Here is a 21,351-nt window from a genome sequence, read left to right as displayed (position 1 = left end):
ATATAGATATATATACTAAATATATATATGTATATAGTTCTTTACCAGAACTGCACAGAAGTCTGTTTAAACATTTACATGAAAGTATAGTGTTTTGTGACATTTTTGTATTCATGTATAAATATCAGGGAGCATGCACACAAAACAAGCATAATATATAATAACACCTACATGTAATCCTGCTACCGATTAGATACAATTAACAGATAAGAAAAAACATCATAAAACAATAGTAAATGATAATATTATAGTGAAAGTGGAGATAATGAAAACGATTTACTAGAGAATTTGAGAACAGTCCAAAATCATTTAGTAAATCAGTCTCACTATTAGGAAAGTTAAATGTGATACATTTGTCTCATTTCCTACAAGTTTATTTCTCTTAGAGCCATGTTGAGAGTAAAGAAATAGTAGAAATTCCAGTATTAGACTGGGATGATTTTAACATTTCCACACTGATCTTTGAAGATTGAGAGGCACAGATTCTCAGCGATTGAGTAAAATCAAATTGTGGTTGCCTACTGCTATGTGAAATATAATAATCTAGCTCTATTTACAGTAAAGCACTCCTGCAACTTGAAGCATATTAATGGGCTGTTTCTGTAAATTAGTATACACTTTAGTTACCCAGTTAGGATAACATGTTTATATATATATATATTACAGCACAGTGATGATCTCTTCTTTAGGAAATCAGTTCTTTTTTCCATCTTAGGTCACAACAGTCTATATATAAGACCTGGTATTCTACAATTATAAACCTCTAGGGTTATTTACAAAGGTAGTTATATTAATGTTGGCCCAGAAAAGTGGACCCCAAACTTCTATTAAGGCTGAAAAGGGATAAAAACAAACATTAAACTCACTGATTTTCTGGGTAAAATGCTCCTCCTTAAAGTCGCACAGTCACATAATCCTAATAAATATAAGAGCTTAATGCATTTAAAGATAGAAACATGAGCAATAAATACATTAAGCTCATACATTTATTGGGATTATGTGATAGTGCTCCTAAGGAAGTACATTTTAAGGAAGTACATATATGAATTATTTTTCTCTTTCCCATGGCTTCATTTACATTTCTCAGTACATTTACATGCAGATTAGGATGTCCATCAAAATGACAGTGACATTTGTTGGGACAAACTATAATGTGGCGAGGGGTGCTTACAATTACAATCTTATTCACTGTTTAGTTCACTGGATAGCTTCTTCTTGTGGATTTGCTTGATAAATGTGGATATGCTGGCCCATCAAAGTGCACCCCAAAAGTCTGCTTGGGTTAGGAGGTAAGAAAAGCTCCATTGTCTCATTGGGTTGCCAGGCTAAGGAAAACATACTTCCTTAAAGTAACACAACTGTGAAAAATAGTATATTTCAATTACTGTTCAGGATATGTCATGAAAACATTCAGTATATGGATTCAAATATTTTATTTTGCACTCTTTATTTATATTTCGCTCCACATTTTGCATACAAACTATTAACACACTAACTGTATTTATAATGATCACCTTTTATTCACATGGTTAATGTGTTAATAAAGTGTTGCTGCAACTGCTGAAGCAGCCCCGGTAGTGGTAAGTTTGTCTCAGCTCTTTTCCTGGTCAGCTTTGTAATCAAATATAAACAAAGGCATATGACATAAAAAAAGTAATTAGCATCCAATATACTATATACTATCATTATTCATATTACCTCTCTACAGTTATCAGAATATAAAATGTGTTTGTGTTAGTGGTCCTTTAAATCACCTTTTTATTATTAGGCATTATAAGTTTTGTTTCTTTAAGGAAAAATTAGGCTTAAGTGACGTATTCTTAGTGGAAGCCATTTGATTTACATCAGAGCGCAGTGCTGGCTTGGTCCTGTTCATTTAAATGTACACAGGGTGCTGTTTTATGTTCCTTTTATTGTATTTTGCAGTTTGAAAGGCTGCAGCAGAACCAGAACAGAAGTCTCCCAGTACAAAGCTGTGGGGCTTGAACTGGCTTTCTATGTAGTCTCAGCAGAGAATCCCACATGTGGAATGTATTTTTAGATGCAATAGATTGATGATGTAGTGTGTTTTCATATTATAGATTCTGGAATTGTTCAGTCATCTCACAGGAATGTCTTTGTGTTAAACTGGGGTAACATACTATCAGGAAATGCACTGGTTACATGTACCATATAGATAAAAGCAGTGGAAGTAAGGGTGCTATCAGTGAAAGGACGTGTTGGTACTTGTAGTTACACAGCACCTGGAAATGATCAGGCTGCCTTGCTTTCATAAGCAATGGAACCTACACAACTCAACATTCAATTGATCTTATTGCTTTCCATACAGTTCCTATTTAAGACACTATGATGAATGAGGCTCCTAGTGTGCCCTCCCTAAGAAACGATCATATGCAACATGTCGGTTTAGTTTATTAAACACTGACTCATTTCATCTTTGGGTGGTTGTTTCTGGTGGGTGTAGTTGTCATTGGCTTTTGTCTTAGTCCTGATTCACACCTGAGCATTTTGTGTCTCAAAGCTCTAAAATGCTGAACAACCTATAGACCCCAATGGAAGCGCATGAAAAACGCCTGATAAATGCCTGAATACTCCTGTAAATGAGCATTTTTCGAAGTTTAACAACCATCTCCTTCTCCCACATTTCCATTGGCTAGAGCAAAATTGCTCAAGTCTCAACATGCCTGAAAACATGTGCAAAAATGTACAAAACAATTCTCCAAAATTACCTGTATTGACGTTTATGCTCATGAGTGAATGCAGCCTTAAAGCCATAAGAGAAGTGTCACTTTCTACATATTTGTTTATTTATTTCTAATTCACACCATCATGTAGCTCTAGAATTATCAAGGCCGGAATGGAAGTGACTTTCCATTTTCAATTTAATAAACTATCAAATTATTGCCATGTTTTGACTAAACTGTCAACTAAATTCTGTTGGTTGATGGGTGGTAGATTACTTGGTTTCTGATGATTGCTTGCGACGGTGTGTGCGCTTTCCAGTGGATAGCAAGTGGTTAAAGTTGAAAATTGCTATGTGCATGGCCAGCATAGCTTAGCCTAAAGGCCAGTGGTGATATATATAATTCCCATACAGTGGTACATATCGCCATGTTTTGGATGACTGACTGGTTGTAACTATATCTGTTTGTATATGGTGATTACCACCTGAGCATATCATAGCTCAAAGCTCAAAGCTCCAAAACACTTAACAACTAAAAACCCATTCTTTTAAATTGTGCCTGTTCACATATGAGTACTCAGATACCTATAGCTCAAGGCCAGAAGCTCAGAAAGGTGCATGAGCTACTTTTTAGGCAAATTGGGTTATTTTTGGCCCCATAAACTTTAATGGAAGTGCCTGAAAAACACCTGAAAATGAATGATTTTGAAGGATAAACAACCATCTCCTTCCACTATGACCTAGCTTTCCAAAAAAACCTCAAGCCTGAATACATAAAAAAAAAGTTTAGAAAAAGCTCCACAATCGCCTGTAAACGCTCAGGTCTGAATGCTGCCTAACGGTACGTCAGAGTATTGTCATCTGAAGAACTGTCTCTAGGACAGTCTCTTTATATATTTTAGATGTGCTCATTCACATGTTGCTTATATTTTTGCTTTGTCCTTACCCCACTAATGTATGATTTTCTTTTTCAGATTGAGTGATTAGAACCATGGATCTGCGGCTAAAACAACAAGCTGTAACTGAATTTCTGGCGCAAGAGGGTTTGTGCACCAAGGAAGGAAATCCATAATTGGCTAAAGAATGTTTATGGGGGCGCTGTAGTGGACATTAGCAATGTGCGTCATTGGGTGAAAAAGTTTCAAGAAGGAGAAACCGAAATTCCATAACAGTGTCCCCATGAACAGAACATTCTTTAGCCGATTATGGATTTCCTTAGAAGAGCAACCCTCTTTCGCCAGAAATTCAATTACAATTCGTTGTTTTAGCCGCAGATCCATGGTTCTAATCACAGAAAAGCATACATTAGTGGGGTAAGGACACCTCTATAACATGGTACATGAACATTCACAGTCACTCTGATAGATCTCAAATTACAGACATGGAGGCATTACTTTTTGGTTGATCCATGTAGTTTACAACTGATAATGAGATCTAACAACACAGTACAGACAGTACTTCAGTTCTGGAGTTTTCAGAAACAAGCAAAAATATAAGCAGCATGTAAATGAGCACATCTAAAATATAGAAAGTAGGTATTATCCCACTTTGGCTGCAAAAGTGGGAACACACTTTAAAGCATATCTAAACCCAAAAACAAATGCAAAAAAAAAATAACCTGCAGTTTACTAATCTCAAGATGTGGTGGCTGAATTTGTTTTCTTTTTTTAATGAGTTTTTATTTTTTTTCTCACCTGGTGATCTGGCCAGTAACACATGTTCTGTCTTAGGGTGGTTCCACTCTATGGAGGAGCAATGGAATCACTCTTGGACAACAGCACCCTGTGTAGGGGGTAGTGTTAGATACATACACCTATAGATTATCTGTGGATTTTCTATGGTCAGATGGAAACAGTGCAACAGACTCCTCCATCTACACCTAACTGTGTGGGTGGAGGAATCTCCCACTGGGCCAAGCTTCAGTATCTTGCTAGTCGGCCCCATTGGCTGTCAAAATACCTGAACAATCTGATTGGATGCAGGCATTGTTCAGGTATTTTGACAGCCAAAATACCTGAACAAGATTTAAAAGTATAAGAATAAAAGCTGAGCATTGTAAGCCCCCCATGGCACTGTTAAACTGTTTTTCCCAAACCCTTGTTATTGCCACTAAACAGCTTGGCTTAAATGCAAATTTGGAGAAAAAATAAATATTAATCATTAACTATACAGTATACAAAATGCAATATTGTTTGGTTATAGTGGTCCTTTGGTTAATTTTTTTAGTTTGCATTGGGTTCCAGTACTTTAAACATGGTTCTTTTCCTTATTTGCAGCTCTTGTAATATCTTTGTGCTTTGATAGTAATAACCATTAGTTGTTTTGTGTTGCATGGGCACGGTGCCTTTTTTAGTAGCATTAGCAACTTCTAGACATGTGGATGTTAAAACGAAATATACTTGTTTGGTTCACTGACATCTAAACATAGAGCAGCCATTAGGTTTGGATCAGATGACTTGCACTGGGTAGCGTTTAAAAAAAAATAAAAGTCTGTTCATCTCTATTAAAGCCAGCTCCAGTACCTGTAGTAGGCTAGGTTGCCTTTGTCTTGTAGCACATATCATTATGTTTAATGGTACCCTCTGCTACATGCACAGAAAGTAAACCTGTAGCTAATTTATCTCACTGGTTGCTTTTCCTGCTTCACATCAGTGTAGTAATTGGCACCCATTTAAAAGAGATTGTCAAGGTCTTTTCTCCCCCCCCCTCCCAGTGAAAGAGTCTCATTACTAAATTCTCCTAGCATGTTCTTGCTGGCCCCTGGGGAGAGCGCAGGAAATATTTTTTCCACCCACAGACATGATGAATACATTTACCGAGCCGATATTTTCCTTTCTTTTATTCCTACGCATATATTTCACCAGTGCTATATTTATTGTCTCTTGGTAGCAGTAAATCTGTTTATGAACCTGTTTGAAGGTAGGATTTTTGCTAAGCGGCCTCCCCTCCACTGGGAACGATCGTGCAGCGCGGCTATGAGAACTGAGGCTGAAAATGGCCCACATGAAATTACACTTTACCGCACTGTGCTATGTGTACCTTAAGGGGAGAATTTTTCATTAGAGTTCACAGTTAAGACTTTGAACTTAATTGAGTTATTTTCTACAAACTCTTTAAACAGCAATGCTTCTAGATTAATAGTTGTAACAAGTAAATACATCATACTAATAAAACAGATTTTTAAATGCAAGAAATCTGGTTCCTATTTTCTTAGTGTGGTGCAGGCTATGACAGCTCGAGCCATGTCGAGTAGGCCTTTGAAACTGTGTTATAGCACAAAACACATGAAAAGCTGTGCTAAAATGACTGAATCATAGATATTGTGCTGGAAACGTGACAAAATCAGGCTCTTTTTGTAAAACAATGAAAGGGCAATGTACTGTAACCCATAACAACCAGTTGGTGATAATCTCTTAACTGAAGTCAGTATAGTAAACTGATATCTGATCATTGTTATGGGTGACTGTGATTGCACATCCTTTAGCAGTGTACTCAAGCCTAGTCACACTTTTGCATTGCATTAATACGTGTACCGTAGAGGTAGCCCATTTCTTTTAGCACACAAACACCCAAACCCGGATGATTTATGACAATGCGGTGCACCATTGCATAATAAAATTCACATTTGTGTGGTGTGGTGTGCAATAACACAGGTGTGCGTTTTTTTTACTGTACAAACGCCTTGGAGGGGCATTCAAGAGGAACAACACCACAACACACATACACCCACACGTTAGCATTTTAACAATCATTATCACAATGCCAAAGTGTAATTCAATCAATGGATTCACTTTGGTATAATACCTTTTTCTAAGGCATTAGTTAAGTGTTTGAGGCTGATTTACTAAAGTCATTGAATGTGCATTCAAAAAAGAGTAAATTAATTTCAATTATCCAATCATGTGGAAGGCAATTCCTTTTTTTATATAAATATTCACTTTGGCATAATACCTTTTCATTCTAAGGCATTAGTTAAGGGTTTGAGGCTGATTTACTAAAGTAATTGAATGTGCACTCAGAAAAGAGTACCTTAATTTCAATTATCCAATCACATGGAAAGCAATTCAGTTTTTTATATAAATATTCATCTGCACATAATCGAATAATTGATGTGAATCTTAAATTTTTGTAGTGAACATTCCGCACTTTAGTAAACCCGCTGTAATACTTTGATGCTGCTAGAGAAGACTTGCACTACCTTTAGGATGCAGTTGCTCTGTGGTGCAGCACAGGCATAAACATTCTCTAAATCTGTGTGTTTGGAGAAAATTTTCTTTCTTTCTTTCTTTCTTTCTTAGAACTGCAGAGTGTTGAAAATGTAAATAGTAGAGTGTGTGTGTGTTTTTTAAAGGAGGTTTGTGGAATGATAGATAGGTGGTGTGCATGACATGAGGCTGACTGCCTCTCTTCTCAGTAGTTGATACCTGAATAACCATTTAGTGACAGCAGCCAACCACCGCAGTGCCCACTTCCTCTCAATTCACAGTAAAATAGTAGCAGAATTAAGTTGTTGATGAATCTCAGGAGGAATTAAATTCTGTCACCCACAAGTAGCTATCTCATTCTGTCCAAAAGAGGAGGAATGGGAATAACATTATTGGAGACACACTCAGGTGATGCTACTGTAGCATTCAAAAAAATAGAATTCTTATAAATATTTTCACTTTTAAAGTAACATGTTACACCACCTTTGAAGTACAGTGAAGAAACAAAGAGAAAGCACTGCAAAGGTTCACATTTTTATAAAGAGGATGTTAAAAGCAACATCATCAGGCATTATAAGAATGAAACATGTACATTTATATAAATCACACAGATGGGGCAAATTGCTCTCTGTTTAAACAGTGGAAGGCCATAAAAACTAAATTTCAGTTATTTATAAATATACCCCTTAGTATAAACTTGTGGGTTTTTTTCAGAATAAAGTGTATTTCCAACGGCTTGACATGTGTGTACATCCCCTGGCAGTCTTGCCTTAAAAAGGCAAGTGCTATTAACATGTTTTTAAATTCATTTTGTTGTGTTTGACATACAGTCCAATTCATTTTTTGAAAGCGCACTGAATATAACCACATTGTCCTACCCATTGTTTATAAAATGTACCACTGCACTAAAGTAGCTGTATATGGAGGAGGCAATGTTTTCAGCATCTGTATCTTTACAATGTAATACAAAATTCACCTTTGGTACTGCCATGCTAAATCATTCTCGGCAGTGCACAGCCATAAAGCGTTGCGCAAACTGTTGGCGCTATAGAAATCCTGTATAATAATAATAATAATAATAAAACAGTGTGGAATGGTCCCATTCCAGGAACCTAACTTGCAGCTTATTGAAAAAGCACCTGGCTTTAAAATCAAACTGCTGATTATTTGGCAATAGCAGAAGTAGTTAAAAACTGGATTTCTGCAGATTAACCTAAAGCCCTCTGTTTTTAAAGAGTTGAATCTCATAATCACTCAACATTCACCATACAATCGCAAATTACTCATTCATTTGGCATTACCATTCACGGACACATTAAACCTGTTCCATAAAGATTTCTTCCTTGTTGATAAAATTTGGGGCTCAGTAAGTTGCACTTTGTTTATTAAGTTCTGAATGGTACAGGATTCACCCATTTAAACATTTGCTGCTCTGAGCTTAGTGTGACTAAGGATTCCTATGACTCCCTATGGACACCTCACACTGTTCACATTCACTTCTCATTCAACACGAATTTACTAAGGATTCCCCAAAAATGTACAAACGTGTGCTGCAGGGGGCAAATACAACAATGCTAGCTAGTATTTGTTCAAAATCCAGCAGTATATTAATAGAGAATGTACAAATCCAGACCTGCAAATGTTCTTTGATTCACCTATTGTTTTTTAACAGTGACTTAAAATTTTCATTTTGCTCCCTCTTATCCACAATGTATAATGCTCGAGCTTTAATCTCACGCGTCTATGCATTGTTTGTGCTATTAATAGATTCATATAATCTAACTTTTATAGAGGCAATTAACTAAACATTTGCCATCCCAGTGAAGTCGAGTCCCTTTTGTTACTCTGCTGGTTTGTGACTTCATTTTCTCTTTTATCCCTTTTTTCCAAGATTGACCAGTTGTTTAAACAGTAGTTTTCTCATTTAATTCTAACTGATTACATTAAATGACTGATTCTTATTGGCTTATTTTTAAGGCATGCAGACAATTCAAAGCACCCAGTAAGGGAAAGATGTAACACCATCATATGCCTGTAAGAAAAGTAGTGCTAAAATGTTAACATGGCAAATTTGAAGGGATAGTGTGCAAGTAACTTTTTTTAATATACATCCCTCGGATTACAACTGGTGCCTAGGGGCAGTAGGTGGTTGATTTGCATTTTTACTGCCCCCCCAGCCTTTTTCCCCCTAACCATCTACCTAAACTTAAAATGTCTCTAAACTCAGCAGATGAATCTTAAAAATGCATTCAAGTACCCTAACTATTAACAAAAATGTAACTTATTTGTGTATCACTCCGCTGTAGATCCTTAAATCTCTGAATTCATGCTGACTCTGCCCTTCCTTATGGAGGATGGCTTTTTTGTTTCCCATGGTCCCTGTGTGTGTTGTAAAGTAGCCACAGCTCCAAACGTGCTCTCATGATGGACTGCAATCGCACGTTTAGTTTACTAATTTGTATTGAGATTGTAGTCCATCATTGGAGTGAGCCAATGAAGAAAGGACAGTGTCAGCACCAATTCAGAGATGATTTGAGGATCTACAGCGATGTGATACACAAACAAGCTACGTTTTTGTTACAAGTTAATGTACTTGAATGCATTTTTAAGATTTAATATAGTGTCACTTTGATATAGAGGCTATTCATGATTGTACACATGCCACGGCCAATTTTTAACACCGTGTTGCGTTTGGCAGGCAGTGTTGCTTGGGTGATGCTTCAAAGATGTACATGGTGTTCTAAAACAGAATGATCTACACCATACAGTGTCAGCGACAGTGTACACTGGTAATGCATATTTAGACACAAAACTGGCTTTCTACTTTCACAATTAGCTTGGCTTACATACAGCATCACCCCAATCAGAATCATTTCACTGTGAAAAAAAAAAGCTTTTTTTCAGGAAGTTTTTAAAAAGAAACTAACAGTAAAAACCACACAAACAAAGTGAATATATTTTTATGTGTGGCTGTGCCCTTACTCAGTCCCCAGTCACACTTCCTCGGGACACATGGGGCTGCAGACCTAGGCACTCATATTAAATGTCACTCCTCTTTTGCTCCTGTGCATTTTATACTGATTTTTGGCGACATGCATAAACTATAACCTTACATTTAAAAATGTTAAAAACTGAGTAAAGGATGTTTAATAAAACCTATTGAAATCCATTGAACAATCTGTAAAAAAACAAACCGAAAGCTCCAAAAATGATCTTTGCCTTTATCTAAAAGCTTTCACATTCACCCAAACCCACTGTATACATTCTAAGGTGGGTGTTTTTTTCTAAATTTTATTTGCCATGCTGTATTGTATGCTGTATTTCTCAAGTTTCCTTTCACTTTTACTGCCAAGATATTATTAAAAATCATCTAGTTTTTGTAGCACCACAAGCTATGAAAACTCAGCACATTTTGTTAATAAAAATCCCATTTGCTATCAATATATTATCTTTGATAACTGCTGACCTTATAGATCCATTGCTGCTTTGCAGAAAGAACTTATCGAAAAGCCTGCTTAAACAAATCGCATTATTTTAGGGAAACCATAGCTAAAACTGTCTATAGGGAAAATATGTTTTGTATTTACAAGTACATACATTATAGATATATACATATATACACATTCTATTACACTCACAATATATCTGTGCATTATTTATGCATAATGCATTCCTGACAGTAATAGAAGCTTTTTTGGATTCAAATTTCTAAGTGATTTTTCCCCCCTTCTCCATGAATCTGTATTCATTTGGTACAACAAAGTAAATTTGGGTGAAATTTGCATAATTGCAAAATTTACCTTGGACTGAGCATTTGAGTTTGAAAAATATTATGGTTTTTCAGGCTATTAACATTTCCCTTAAAGACATTACATTTAACTACATCATATACATTATGCTGCTTGAAACGAAAACTCTACTTCATTTGTATAAGTACAGACAGGGTGGATTACTAAAATGCAAATAATACCTACTTTGATAAAACCATGCTCCATTGGTACACAGGAAAAGTCTGTAAATCTGTTCCAAATTTGACTTGGCGATGAAATGAGATTAAAATGTACCTCAAATAAAACATGCAAAATGTTCCAGTTTTCTTATAATAGCTTTTTGGGGCATTTTGTTTGCCTTACAAATTTTGGAGTTGAATTCATGCCTACTGGTGAGGGTTTTTTTTTCACTAATTAATTTTTACTGTATTCAAACTTCCAATCAGCGTTTTTTAAAATTTACATTCTTCTGGTTGGATCTTTCTTGAATATAGATTTACAGGGGTTTACACAGCTACACTTGTATTATGTTATAAATTCAACCTTTGCAACGGAGGGGGAAGGTGTTAAATATATATATACACACTGTATATAAACTATTTTAAAAAAAATATTAAAATGAGAAACATTTTTCCTCTTCCCTGGCATGCTAAACTTCATTGCTGTGATGTAGAATGTGATCAGGATAGAGATAGTAGATATTTTAAATGAATACATCAAAGTATAAATCTAAAAGGGACAAGAGCTAAAGCTGATGTTAGTTCCATTCGACAACATGCGTTCTGGAAACTGCTCATGTAGAACATTGGGAAAAACTGCGGGGAGGACAGAGTAATCACACATGAAGAAGACAACAAGTCAGATCAACATTTAGTAGCATGTCTATAGTCTCCCTCTTTTATGGATGGCATTATTTAAAAAAAAAAGCTCTGACATTGTTTTGACTGTAATAGGTTGCGGTTTTCAGACTTCAAGCGACTGATGTAAACAGGATGTTGTGTATTGTTATGTACTATAATCATCATATAAATCCAGCTGTTGATTTAAATCAGTTCTGTTACATGTGAAACTAAGGGGTCTATTCACTAAGCTGCCATAGGCAGCCGAGTAAATGACCGACCTAAAGCGAAATGAGCTGAACGCTGTTCGGCTATTCACTTCAGGCTGGTACGGCTGATTTCAGCCGTATATTGGCTGAAATCAGCCGTACATCGGGTGGCTTCACGTGGCTTTGGGTCGGCCGAATATCCCGAAGCGCAGAAGGAGTTCGACTCAGCCGATCCAACATCTGGATAGTCTAAGCCAAACCTCCGACAGGCTACTCACTGCTGTTCAGGTCTATTCTTATAGATGCCGAACAGCAGTGAGTGAATAGCTGAATGCCGCTGAGTAGCATTCGGCTCGGCTGTTCTGCTCGGTCCCACAGAAGAGAAAAATAGGTAAAAAAGTAGAAAAAATAAATAGAAAACGATTGTGCGGAGCTAGCAATGACAGCAAGCTCCGCCCAACAGTTTTCTATTGGCTGGCGGTTCTGCTTCCGTCAAAAAAAAGCAAAAAAAAAAGAAGCCTAACTCTCCTGGGCACTACGGGAGTCTCCCGCTCCCGGCCGCCAAGGAGAGAAACACTGCTTTTTCTTTTTTTTTTATTCTGACACGGAGCCATGTCAGAATAGTAAACAAAATAAAACATTTTGGCCATAGGAATGCATTGCTAGATTCCTATTGGCTATTCCAATTTGCAATAGCCAATAGCAAACTAACTATTGTACCTGCCCTCTGCTGCTGTCAATCAGTAGTGGGGACCTGATGGAGAACTGCAGCAGAGGGCGGGTGCAATGCTAGTTTGCTATTGGCTATTGCAAATTGAAATAGCCAATAGGAATCTAGCAATGCATTCCTATGGCCAAAAGCAGTGTTGCTCTCCTTGGCGGCCGGGAGCGGGAGACTCCCGGAGGACCCGGGAGAGTTAGGCTGTCTGGAGATCAGTGTCCCTGGTTAGCTGGTAACCAGGGATGCTGATCTCTCTGCAATTGGCCAGAGCCAGCTGTAAGATCACGGTTTGCTCCGCCCAGCTGTCACAAGCAGGCTGTCGGCTTTCAGCGCGGCTCAGCCGAGCCGAGGCATATGCCTTCGGCTCGACTGAGCCGCTCGGCCAAGTTTGGGAGCTGTACTGGCTATAGTGAATAGCCCGTACAGCAGCCCTTCGATTCTACTGAACCGAAGGGGTCCTGGGGCCGAAGCTAGCCGAAGGATCGGCCGAAACTACGGCTAGATCCTTCGACTACTTCGTGAATAGACCCCTAAATCCCAGTGTCACAATATTTTGAGGCAATGTAGAAAAATATTTTACTTTTTACATCCATGCTGCTGTTGCTCAATAGTTTCATGTCAGGTGCCTATTTGCATTTTCCAACCCCTATTACTAAGCTATGTGGAGTCCAGAGCTTGGAACTCTGCTTTGTGCCTGGACACTGTAGAAATAAAAGACGTTTAAGACTTTACCAGCTGCATGACTTTTCCAGGGCAGTGCAGCCAGGGTTGGAATTACTGCCACGATGCTAAGGGCAATGGTGTTAATTTACTAAAGTAGTAGAGGCTGTTCACTAAGGAAAGTAAATCTTCACTTTGCAAAGTGGATGTTTGTAAACAAGGTAAACCCATGTGCACTTTGACATCACAGCACCTCCCCTAATCTAATCAGAGAACACATTGTATTTAATGATAAGAATACTGGGGGTTCACTGAATGACCACTGTGAACATCTATTTTTTCAAAGTAGAAGGGAAGTTGCTCTGCAAAGCGGCAGTACAAGATCTCTGTAAAGCACTGTAGTTGCTTTGGCCACTATAGTGCTTTACAGGAGCTCAGTGGCACTACCAGGTATAAAATATGTATACTTGCAAAGGACCAAGCTGAACCAATGTAAGTATATATAAATATTTATACCTGGAGTTAAGTTTTAAATCAACTCTATTGTACCTTCGTCTACTAGAGTATTTTACAGGTTCTCTGTAGCCCTACCAGATATACAATATCTGTACTTGCATTGGGCTAAGCAAGACCAATGCAAGTGTACATAAATATTTAAACCTTGTGTTCAGCTTTAAATAAACTCTATAGTGTTATACGCTTCATACATACTAATGACAGACTGTTCTACTAGAGGACAAAAACGAAGTGCTGCAATGAAATTACAATCTAAAAATGTAATTGTATACATCATGCAGTGAAGAGCAAGTATCAATATTTCCCATCTATCCTGCCTGTGGCTATTTATTCTCCAGCAAATCTAAAATGTCTTTTTTTTTCTTATTTGTAAGGCACCATTTAGTTAAACGGTGTCTAGGGGGGTAAAGCTGCCAGGCTCACAAGCAATCTGAAAGGTCTTGAAAATATACCTTTGCAAACATTCCTGTTGTCTTATGACATAGTTATGGAAAAGTAAATGCTGCCATGTAGTGATCTGATAATTTAGTGGTTAATACATTTATCACAAATCTGAGAAGTTTTGTTTATCTTTATCAGGTTTGGTTCCAAAACCGCAGAGCTAAGTGGAGAAAGAGAGAACGTTATGGTCAGATACAACAAGCCAAAAGCCACTTTGCTGCCACTTATGATATCTCTGTCCTGCCCAGGAGTGAAAGCTACCCACAGGTAAACAAACTGGAAACAAAAATTGTTGGCTTGAGACCCCTGGTCCTCCTAGCAGCAGTCCTGGTGGTTGTGGTTGCAGGGGGTTCGGGAGTTTGCAGGCGCTCACTCCACAACAGTGGAACACCATCCAAAACTCCCAGCCCCGTCTTATCGTGGCAGCGGTGAGAGGAGGAGGAGCCGTATGACGCTCCACAGCGCCGCTTCGTTCCACCCTGGAACGCAGCGGCGTCTAACTATGACACGCCGGGGTTGCCTTCAGTCCAGGGAGGAACGCAGTGGGGCGATGTGTCTTCTTTGATCAAAATAATGGTAATCGATCGAAACTTTTAACGATTAATCGAGAAATGAATCGTTAATTCATAATATACTGTACATGGCAGCTGCTGAAATGTTATTGTGAGTACACTATAGCTATAAAAAAATCACTCCTTTACAACCAGCATGAGAAGAGAATGATATACTGCTAGTAAGATCACAGTGTCTGTCAGGTTAGGGCACAATTGTTTCTTCAAGTCCCTTTACATTTTGAAAGTCTATTTTTTCTGAATGTCCAGATTTTACAGATGCACATGTGTATGAATTGATGTGTATATGGCCTGGTTGCAGATTTAGCTACCTGTTGAGCTGGTCAAGTAGCTGGATCCTTTTGGGCACATCCACACAGTGGGGTTGATTGTTCAGTTAGTAAATAAGGTCAGTTGTGTTCACTTTGCATTGCCATGTGCAAGGAAAAGAACAAAAAAAAAAAAAAAAAAAAAATAGGATTTTTACATAATTGAAGGGAACACAACATAATCCCGTTCACAAAGCGAAGTGAGTATTCACTTTGCAAAGTGAAACTTCTCTACTGCCTTACTAAATTAAAGCATATGTCAAGCCAAACATTTATTTTGTAGTTTTGAATAGAGGGGTATGATTAAAACTCCTCTTGGGTTTTCTCTTATATACTGACCTCCATTAGAGAGATTTATCCTTCCTTCCTGCCCTGCTGACTAATTTTACTAGGCAGGAAATAGACAGAAAAAATAATCAGACAGCAGTTCTAGACATCTCTACTTTATTAAAAAAAAGGATTTTTCTTTCTGTCTGTATTGCTGTTGGAGAGTTCACCTCTCTTCTTGTCTGGTAAAACCTTGTTAGCAGGACATGAAGTGAGGGGAACTTTCTGTAGCTCTGCCCCAGATATTAGTAAAACCTAAAACCCAATCTTTACAGAACAAAGAACAGCACTTAACCTTCAAACCTACTAAGTTCTGAGTAAAATAAGTGTAAAGAAGTAGCAGTGCTTACTAATATTCTAACACTGATATGAAAGTTTCTTAACAAGGTAGGCTTAGCTAATAAACACTTTGGAAGTTCTCTAGGTTAGAGAAAAAGGTGTTCTACATAAACCCTTTATGCAGCAGCACAGGGCCCCTTTAATGGCAATGTTACTAAGGAAACTAGCTTTTCTAGACATCCTTGATGAAAAATTCCACTGACTCCTGGACTGCATACTAGTTTCAGGGCAGTGAATCTGAACTCGTATATTCAAAACCTCATTTTTATTCCTAAGTGGTGCTTGCTGTTAAGTAAGCACCTAATGCACATTACAGCTATAGATATACTCCTCTCCCCTTTTTGATGTTCTTTTAACTGTATTTTGTTTGGACTGTGCCTATGTTTTGTTTATTTTTGTCAAACAATTTTCTTCTGTGAAAAAGGAACTCAATGTCTGACTAGCATTTAGATGGAAAATAAGATCAATGTTACCAAATCTCCAGGCACAGTAACTGAAATTCTTTGAGATCTGAAGTATTTTACTGCAGGTTTTTTGGCTTTGTTGACTCTTGAATAAACTGTTTAGTATAAGATACCTTTATACCTTTGGGCACTTTTTTTGGTAAAACTTGGCTCCTATTGGCAAAGTATTGCTTGAAATAAACTTTTCCAGCCAGGACATCTGTTTTCATTTCTTCTTTGTCTTTTTTATATACTCTATCAGTAATATTGCTCCATCTCCCCTTTTACTTACACAAAACAAAACTTGTCTTGCACTTCAGAGAGCTATTGGTGAAAGAAGTACACATGTTTGTGGTTTTATTGTGTGAATCATTGATTGTTGTTGCCATCTTTATAATTCACAGAACATTTACATTTTTAAAAAAATAACAACTTTTCTTTTTAAAAGTATATTTTGGAACAAGCATGTGCAGAAAAACTACTGTACTAGGCACTAGTTATCCCATGGTGTATCTATATGAGGGAAGTGTGGAATAAGCTATTAATATTTGCCAACTTAAGGATAATCATGCAGAAGTGACCAAACCTTTCATTACATAGAATGCTGGAGGAGAATGCAGTAATATAAAGGAAGTTGGAACTAAAAAGCTAGATCACATCTACTTTATGCATCATTTGGGACTTCTGGTGGTCATACATGAAATGTTTTTTGTCTTTTGGATGAAAGTTCTGATACTTGCACAGTTGCCAGATGAGCTTCATATATAGACTGCATTCATCCCTGGCTAGTTGGACAGTTTTTCACAGTATGGTTTTCCAGACAGACAAAACGTATTTTACCTGCTTTTTGCTACTAGTTGCTTACAAAATGGAATAAGCATTTGTACCCCTCAGCTATCTGCTGTTTTAAAGCTATACAATTTTACCAGGATTTTATAGGACTACTATTGCAACACATGTTTGTTGCTAATAATGCTTTAATCATGTTTGTCCATTCAGAGAATCATGAAAAGGCAAATTATGCAAATTAATTATTATATGAACTGGAAAACCACCATGCCTGTTCCAATCATCAGCTTCTGTGATTCTTTAATTGTACCAAGATATGTGTAAACCCACAATACTGTTGTTATTGAAATCATTGTTAATTGTAATAGTAGCACTTCACAAAAATAAGTCTACAGCTTTAGATTTCTTGATTATAAATATATTCATACTCATTCATTCAGAAATGCATTCATTTTGTTAGGAAAGCCCTTTAATGGGCACAGAGAGAAATGTACAAAATGTAGCAATTCGCCAAAACTAAACAGAAATCCAGTTTTATCATTATACACAAATCTGATAAACCCTGCAATGGGGGGGATTTATCAAAACTGGAGCTGACAAAATCTGGAGCAGCTGTGCATGGCAACCAATCAGCATCTCTCTTCCATTTTCAAATCTTAACTGAACAAACTGAAGAGAGAAACTGTTTGGTTGTCATGAGCAACTGCTCCAGATATTGTCTGCTCCAGTTTTGATAAATTCCCCTGATGTGTGTGATTGCTTATTTTTCCTTTCTTATTACCTTACTAGAACCTAAAATCCTTTTTGTGGATGGAAGATAACATGCATTTTATTTGTAAATTCTGATCTCTTTCACTAACAGAGATTTTGCTCATGAGAATGTTGGACTGACACTGGAAATCTAACAATTGCTCTCAAAATGTGATGGATGTCTTATGCAGTAAAATGTGTGACATAACATACTACATACCATTCAGCTCTGTCATTAAATATATTCTGAAATATTGATGACTTTTAATGGTGTGTGTGTGTATAGACTTTTTGCCAATATTAATATGTTCATTCCAAATCACTTTAATTGAAGCCACATATTTATGGATTTGTTTAGTTCATCAACATTTCACATTTACTTTTCTTAACAGATTCAGAACAACTTGTGGACGGGGAATCCAACTGGAGGATCTGTGGTGACGTCCTGTATGCTGCCTCGAGAACCTTCTTCTTGTATGTCCCCTTATTCTCACTCTCCTCGTACAGATTCTTCATATGCCAGCTTCACAAATCACCAGAATCAGTTCAGTCATATGCCACTTAACAATTTCTTCACTGAATCATTATTATCAGGATCTACAAATGGACATTCCTTTGAACCTAAACCTGAGTTTGAAAGGCGGTCATCCAGTATTGCCGTTCTCCGAATGAAAGCTAAAGAACACACAGCCAATATTTCATGGGCTATGTAAATTTGACTGTTCCTTAACAATTCAAGTGGATACACTATATTTTGTAATATTTAACAATGTATAAAGCCAATGCGCACATATTGTTTGACAATGAAACTTTGTAAAATATTTCTTATGCTATAAATAAATATAATAAGCACTAAACTAAAAATAGAACTCATTGATGTTGTAGTCCATAATTGTGAAAATTATGAATATGTTAAGATTGTGAATTAAGTTTCTTAAATTAAATGTTAACCACTGTGTACTTTATTAGGTTATATGACCCATTACATGGTTGTAGTCTATGGGTCTGATTTATTAAAACAGTAGGGGGCTGTTCACTTAGGAAAGGGAATGTTAGCAATTAAGGTGAACCTATGTTCTTCTTGAATATACTGTACATCATGTTTTTTAAATTATTCGCACATGATTGGGTATTTGAAGTGAACATAGTTCACCCTATTTACAAGAATTATCTTTGCAAAGTGAACATTCCCTTTGTTGCGTGAACAGTCCTTACTCTTTAGTAAATCAACTCTAAAGACTGAGTGACTTTTGCAAGCTGTTCCTAAAGGAGCCAGTGTCCACTACATTGTACTGGCCCTTCAGAACACAACTTCAGATAATGGTTGATTTGCTATCTGTTGGATTCACCTTTTAAAGAGCTGTAAAATGCTGCAAGATCTCTATCTACTCTATAATATGTGCCACTTTGATTCTGACTTACCTCTGTAGCAAGATCAGGGAGACCTGCAGAGGGTTGACCCACTCTCTTATTATAAGGAGCAGCAGTCCATTCATGCTTAGTGCTTACTAGATGGTAATGAAATCAACATGCATGTACTGCCATAAATGATTTTGCCTGCAGTGCTCCTGCAAGTGACATTTTGAAATGCCATCCACTTTAGATTGCATCTTCATTACATTTGCCTTGCATACATGTCAGCAATGCATGATGCTCATATTTTGAATGATGGGGATGCATGTAATATTCACTCTTAAAGTGGAAGCTCAGACAACCAGTTAAATACACAGTTTATATACATACATGTTTACTGTTTTACCTGTAAAATAATTTGCAGTTCAGCCAGTCATTCTTGTGATATACACATCTCTACTAGTCTGTAATATTGTATTGTTATTTCCGGGTTTAGCATCCATTCTTCCTGGGTCAGCTTTACTGCTTTCCAGGTCATTTCCTTGAACATTTGACATAGGTGGTAATGTTGATGCATTGTCCAATCAGTAGGCTGAAGGCTGTGAAGGGGCACAGGAAGATTTCTGAACCAGGAAGTTGAATTGCTGAAGTAGGAAGTAAATGTGTCAGTTACCTGGCTGTGCATTATTCCAAATGTGTTTGTATCACAAGACTGGTTGAAAGAATTACAAAACCTTTGCCATGTAAAACAGGAGACATAGGGGTCTATTCACGAAGCTGCCGAAGGATCTGACCACACCTTCGGCTGATCCTTCGGCTAGCTTCGGCCCCAGTACCCCTTCGGTTCAGTAGAACCGAAGGGGTGCTGTACGGGCTATTCACAATAGCCCGTGCAGCTCCCGATCATGGCCGAGCGGCTCAGCCGAGCCGAACGCATATGCATCGGCTCAGCTGAGCCGCGCTGAAAGCTGAAGCTGGCCGAGCGACAGCCTGCTTCCGACAGCTGGGCGGAGCCAGCCGTGATCTTACAGCTGGCTCCGGACACTTTCAGAGAGATCATCGTCCCTGGTTACCTGCTAACCAGGGACACTGATCTCCAAACAGCTAACTCTCCCTGGCGCCCCGGGAGTCTCCTGCTCCCGCCGCCAAGGAGAGAAACACCACTGTGTCTTTTTTTCTTTATTCTGACACGAGCGATGTCAGAATAGAACAAAAAAAAAATGTTTTTTCCCATTGAAAAGCATTGGGCCATTACTATTGGCTATTTCAATTTGCAATAGCCAATAGTAAATTAGCATTGTACCCGCCCTCTGCTGCAGTTCCCCATCAGGTCCATCAGCAGAGGGCGGGTACACTGCTAGTTTACTATTGGCTATTACATAGTTACATAGTCAATAGTAATGTCCCAATGCTTTTCAATGGGAAAATTCTTTTTTTTTTTCTATTCTGACATCGCTCGTATCAGAATAAAGAAAAAAAGACACATCAGTGTTTCTCTCCTGGGCGGCCGGGAGCGGGAGGCTCCCAGAGCGCCCGGGAGAGTTTTTTTTTAATTTTTTTTTTGACAGCAGCAGAGCCGCCGGACAATAGGAAACTATTGGGCGGAGCTAGCTGTCACTGCTAGCTCCGCACACTCGTTTGCTATTTACTTTTTAAACTTTTTTCACTCTTTTTCTGTTCTGCTCGGTACCTCTGAGGGACCGAGCAGAATAGCCGAGCCGAATGCCGCTTGGCGGCATTCGGCTATTCACTCACTGCTGTTCGGGATCTTTAGGAATAGCCCGGACAGCAGTGAGTAGCCTGCCGGAGGTTCGGCTCAGCCGATCGGCGCAGCCGGTCATTCACTCGGCTGCCCTCGGCAGCTTCGTGCATAGACCCCATAGTTATTCCAACAACATATTTAACTGTTTGCCTGTAATTCCATTTTAAGGTGTATTTAAAGCCCTCAAATTTGCGAGTTTTAAATACAGTAGGGACGTATATATAATTGCTGTCCATGGCCTGATTGGTGAAATTCACCCTTTCCATTTGTCCGAGATTGCTACCTGGACTGAAAGTCGTTACCTTAACTGAAAGTAAGAGAAACCTAAAGTTTTGAGTTGTCCCCACAACAGGTATCAAGGCGAAATCTTTAGATGGGAACACTTGTTCTGGTGATCATTGTCTGGAAGGAGTTTTTCCTCGCTTTGGAGAGGTTTCATTTCTTTTTCAATATTTTTATTAAAATTTTAACAAGTATTCATAAAACAGTGCAATACAAAACAGTCAAGCACATGACCTGCAGAGGTTTCTTTTCACTTCCTTTTTGTCAACAATCCAGGAAGAGAGGGAAATCTCTTCAATGGGACACAGATGGCAAAAAAAAAAAAAGTTGACAGGGGTTTCAACTTTCCCTACTATACAACATTAAAGAAAAAAGTTTGGGC

The 21,351-nt window shown here is 37.9% G+C and overlaps 1 protein-coding gene across 1 annotated transcript in view; it reads left to right on the top strand.

Annotated features, from left to right (window-relative positions):
* ALX1 (ALX homeobox 1) overlaps positions 1-18,349 on the top strand; it is a 23,752-nt gene extending 5,403 nt beyond the window's left edge. Inside the window, exons 3-4 of the mRNA XM_018563203.1 lie at positions 14,183-14,311; positions 17,965-18,349. Coding sequence (XP_018418705.1) covers positions 14,183-14,311; positions 17,965-18,285 — 450 coding nt within the window. The 3' untranslated portion in view covers positions 18,286-18,349. The remainder of the gene's footprint in view (positions 1-14,182; positions 14,312-17,964) is intronic.
* The last annotated feature ends 3,002 nt before the right edge of the window (positions 18,350-21,351 follow it).

This window comes from Nanorana parkeri, unplaced genomic scaffold, assembly GCF_000935625.1.
Source record: "Nanorana parkeri isolate BGI_ZX_2015 unplaced genomic scaffold, ASM93562v1 scaffold640, whole genome shotgun sequence".
NCBI classification, from domain to species: Eukaryota; Metazoa; Chordata; class Amphibia; order Anura; family Dicroglossidae; genus Nanorana; species Nanorana parkeri.
The sequence above is the reverse complement of the archived record's forward strand: the minus strand, read 5'-3'. Positions and strand labels throughout refer to the sequence as shown.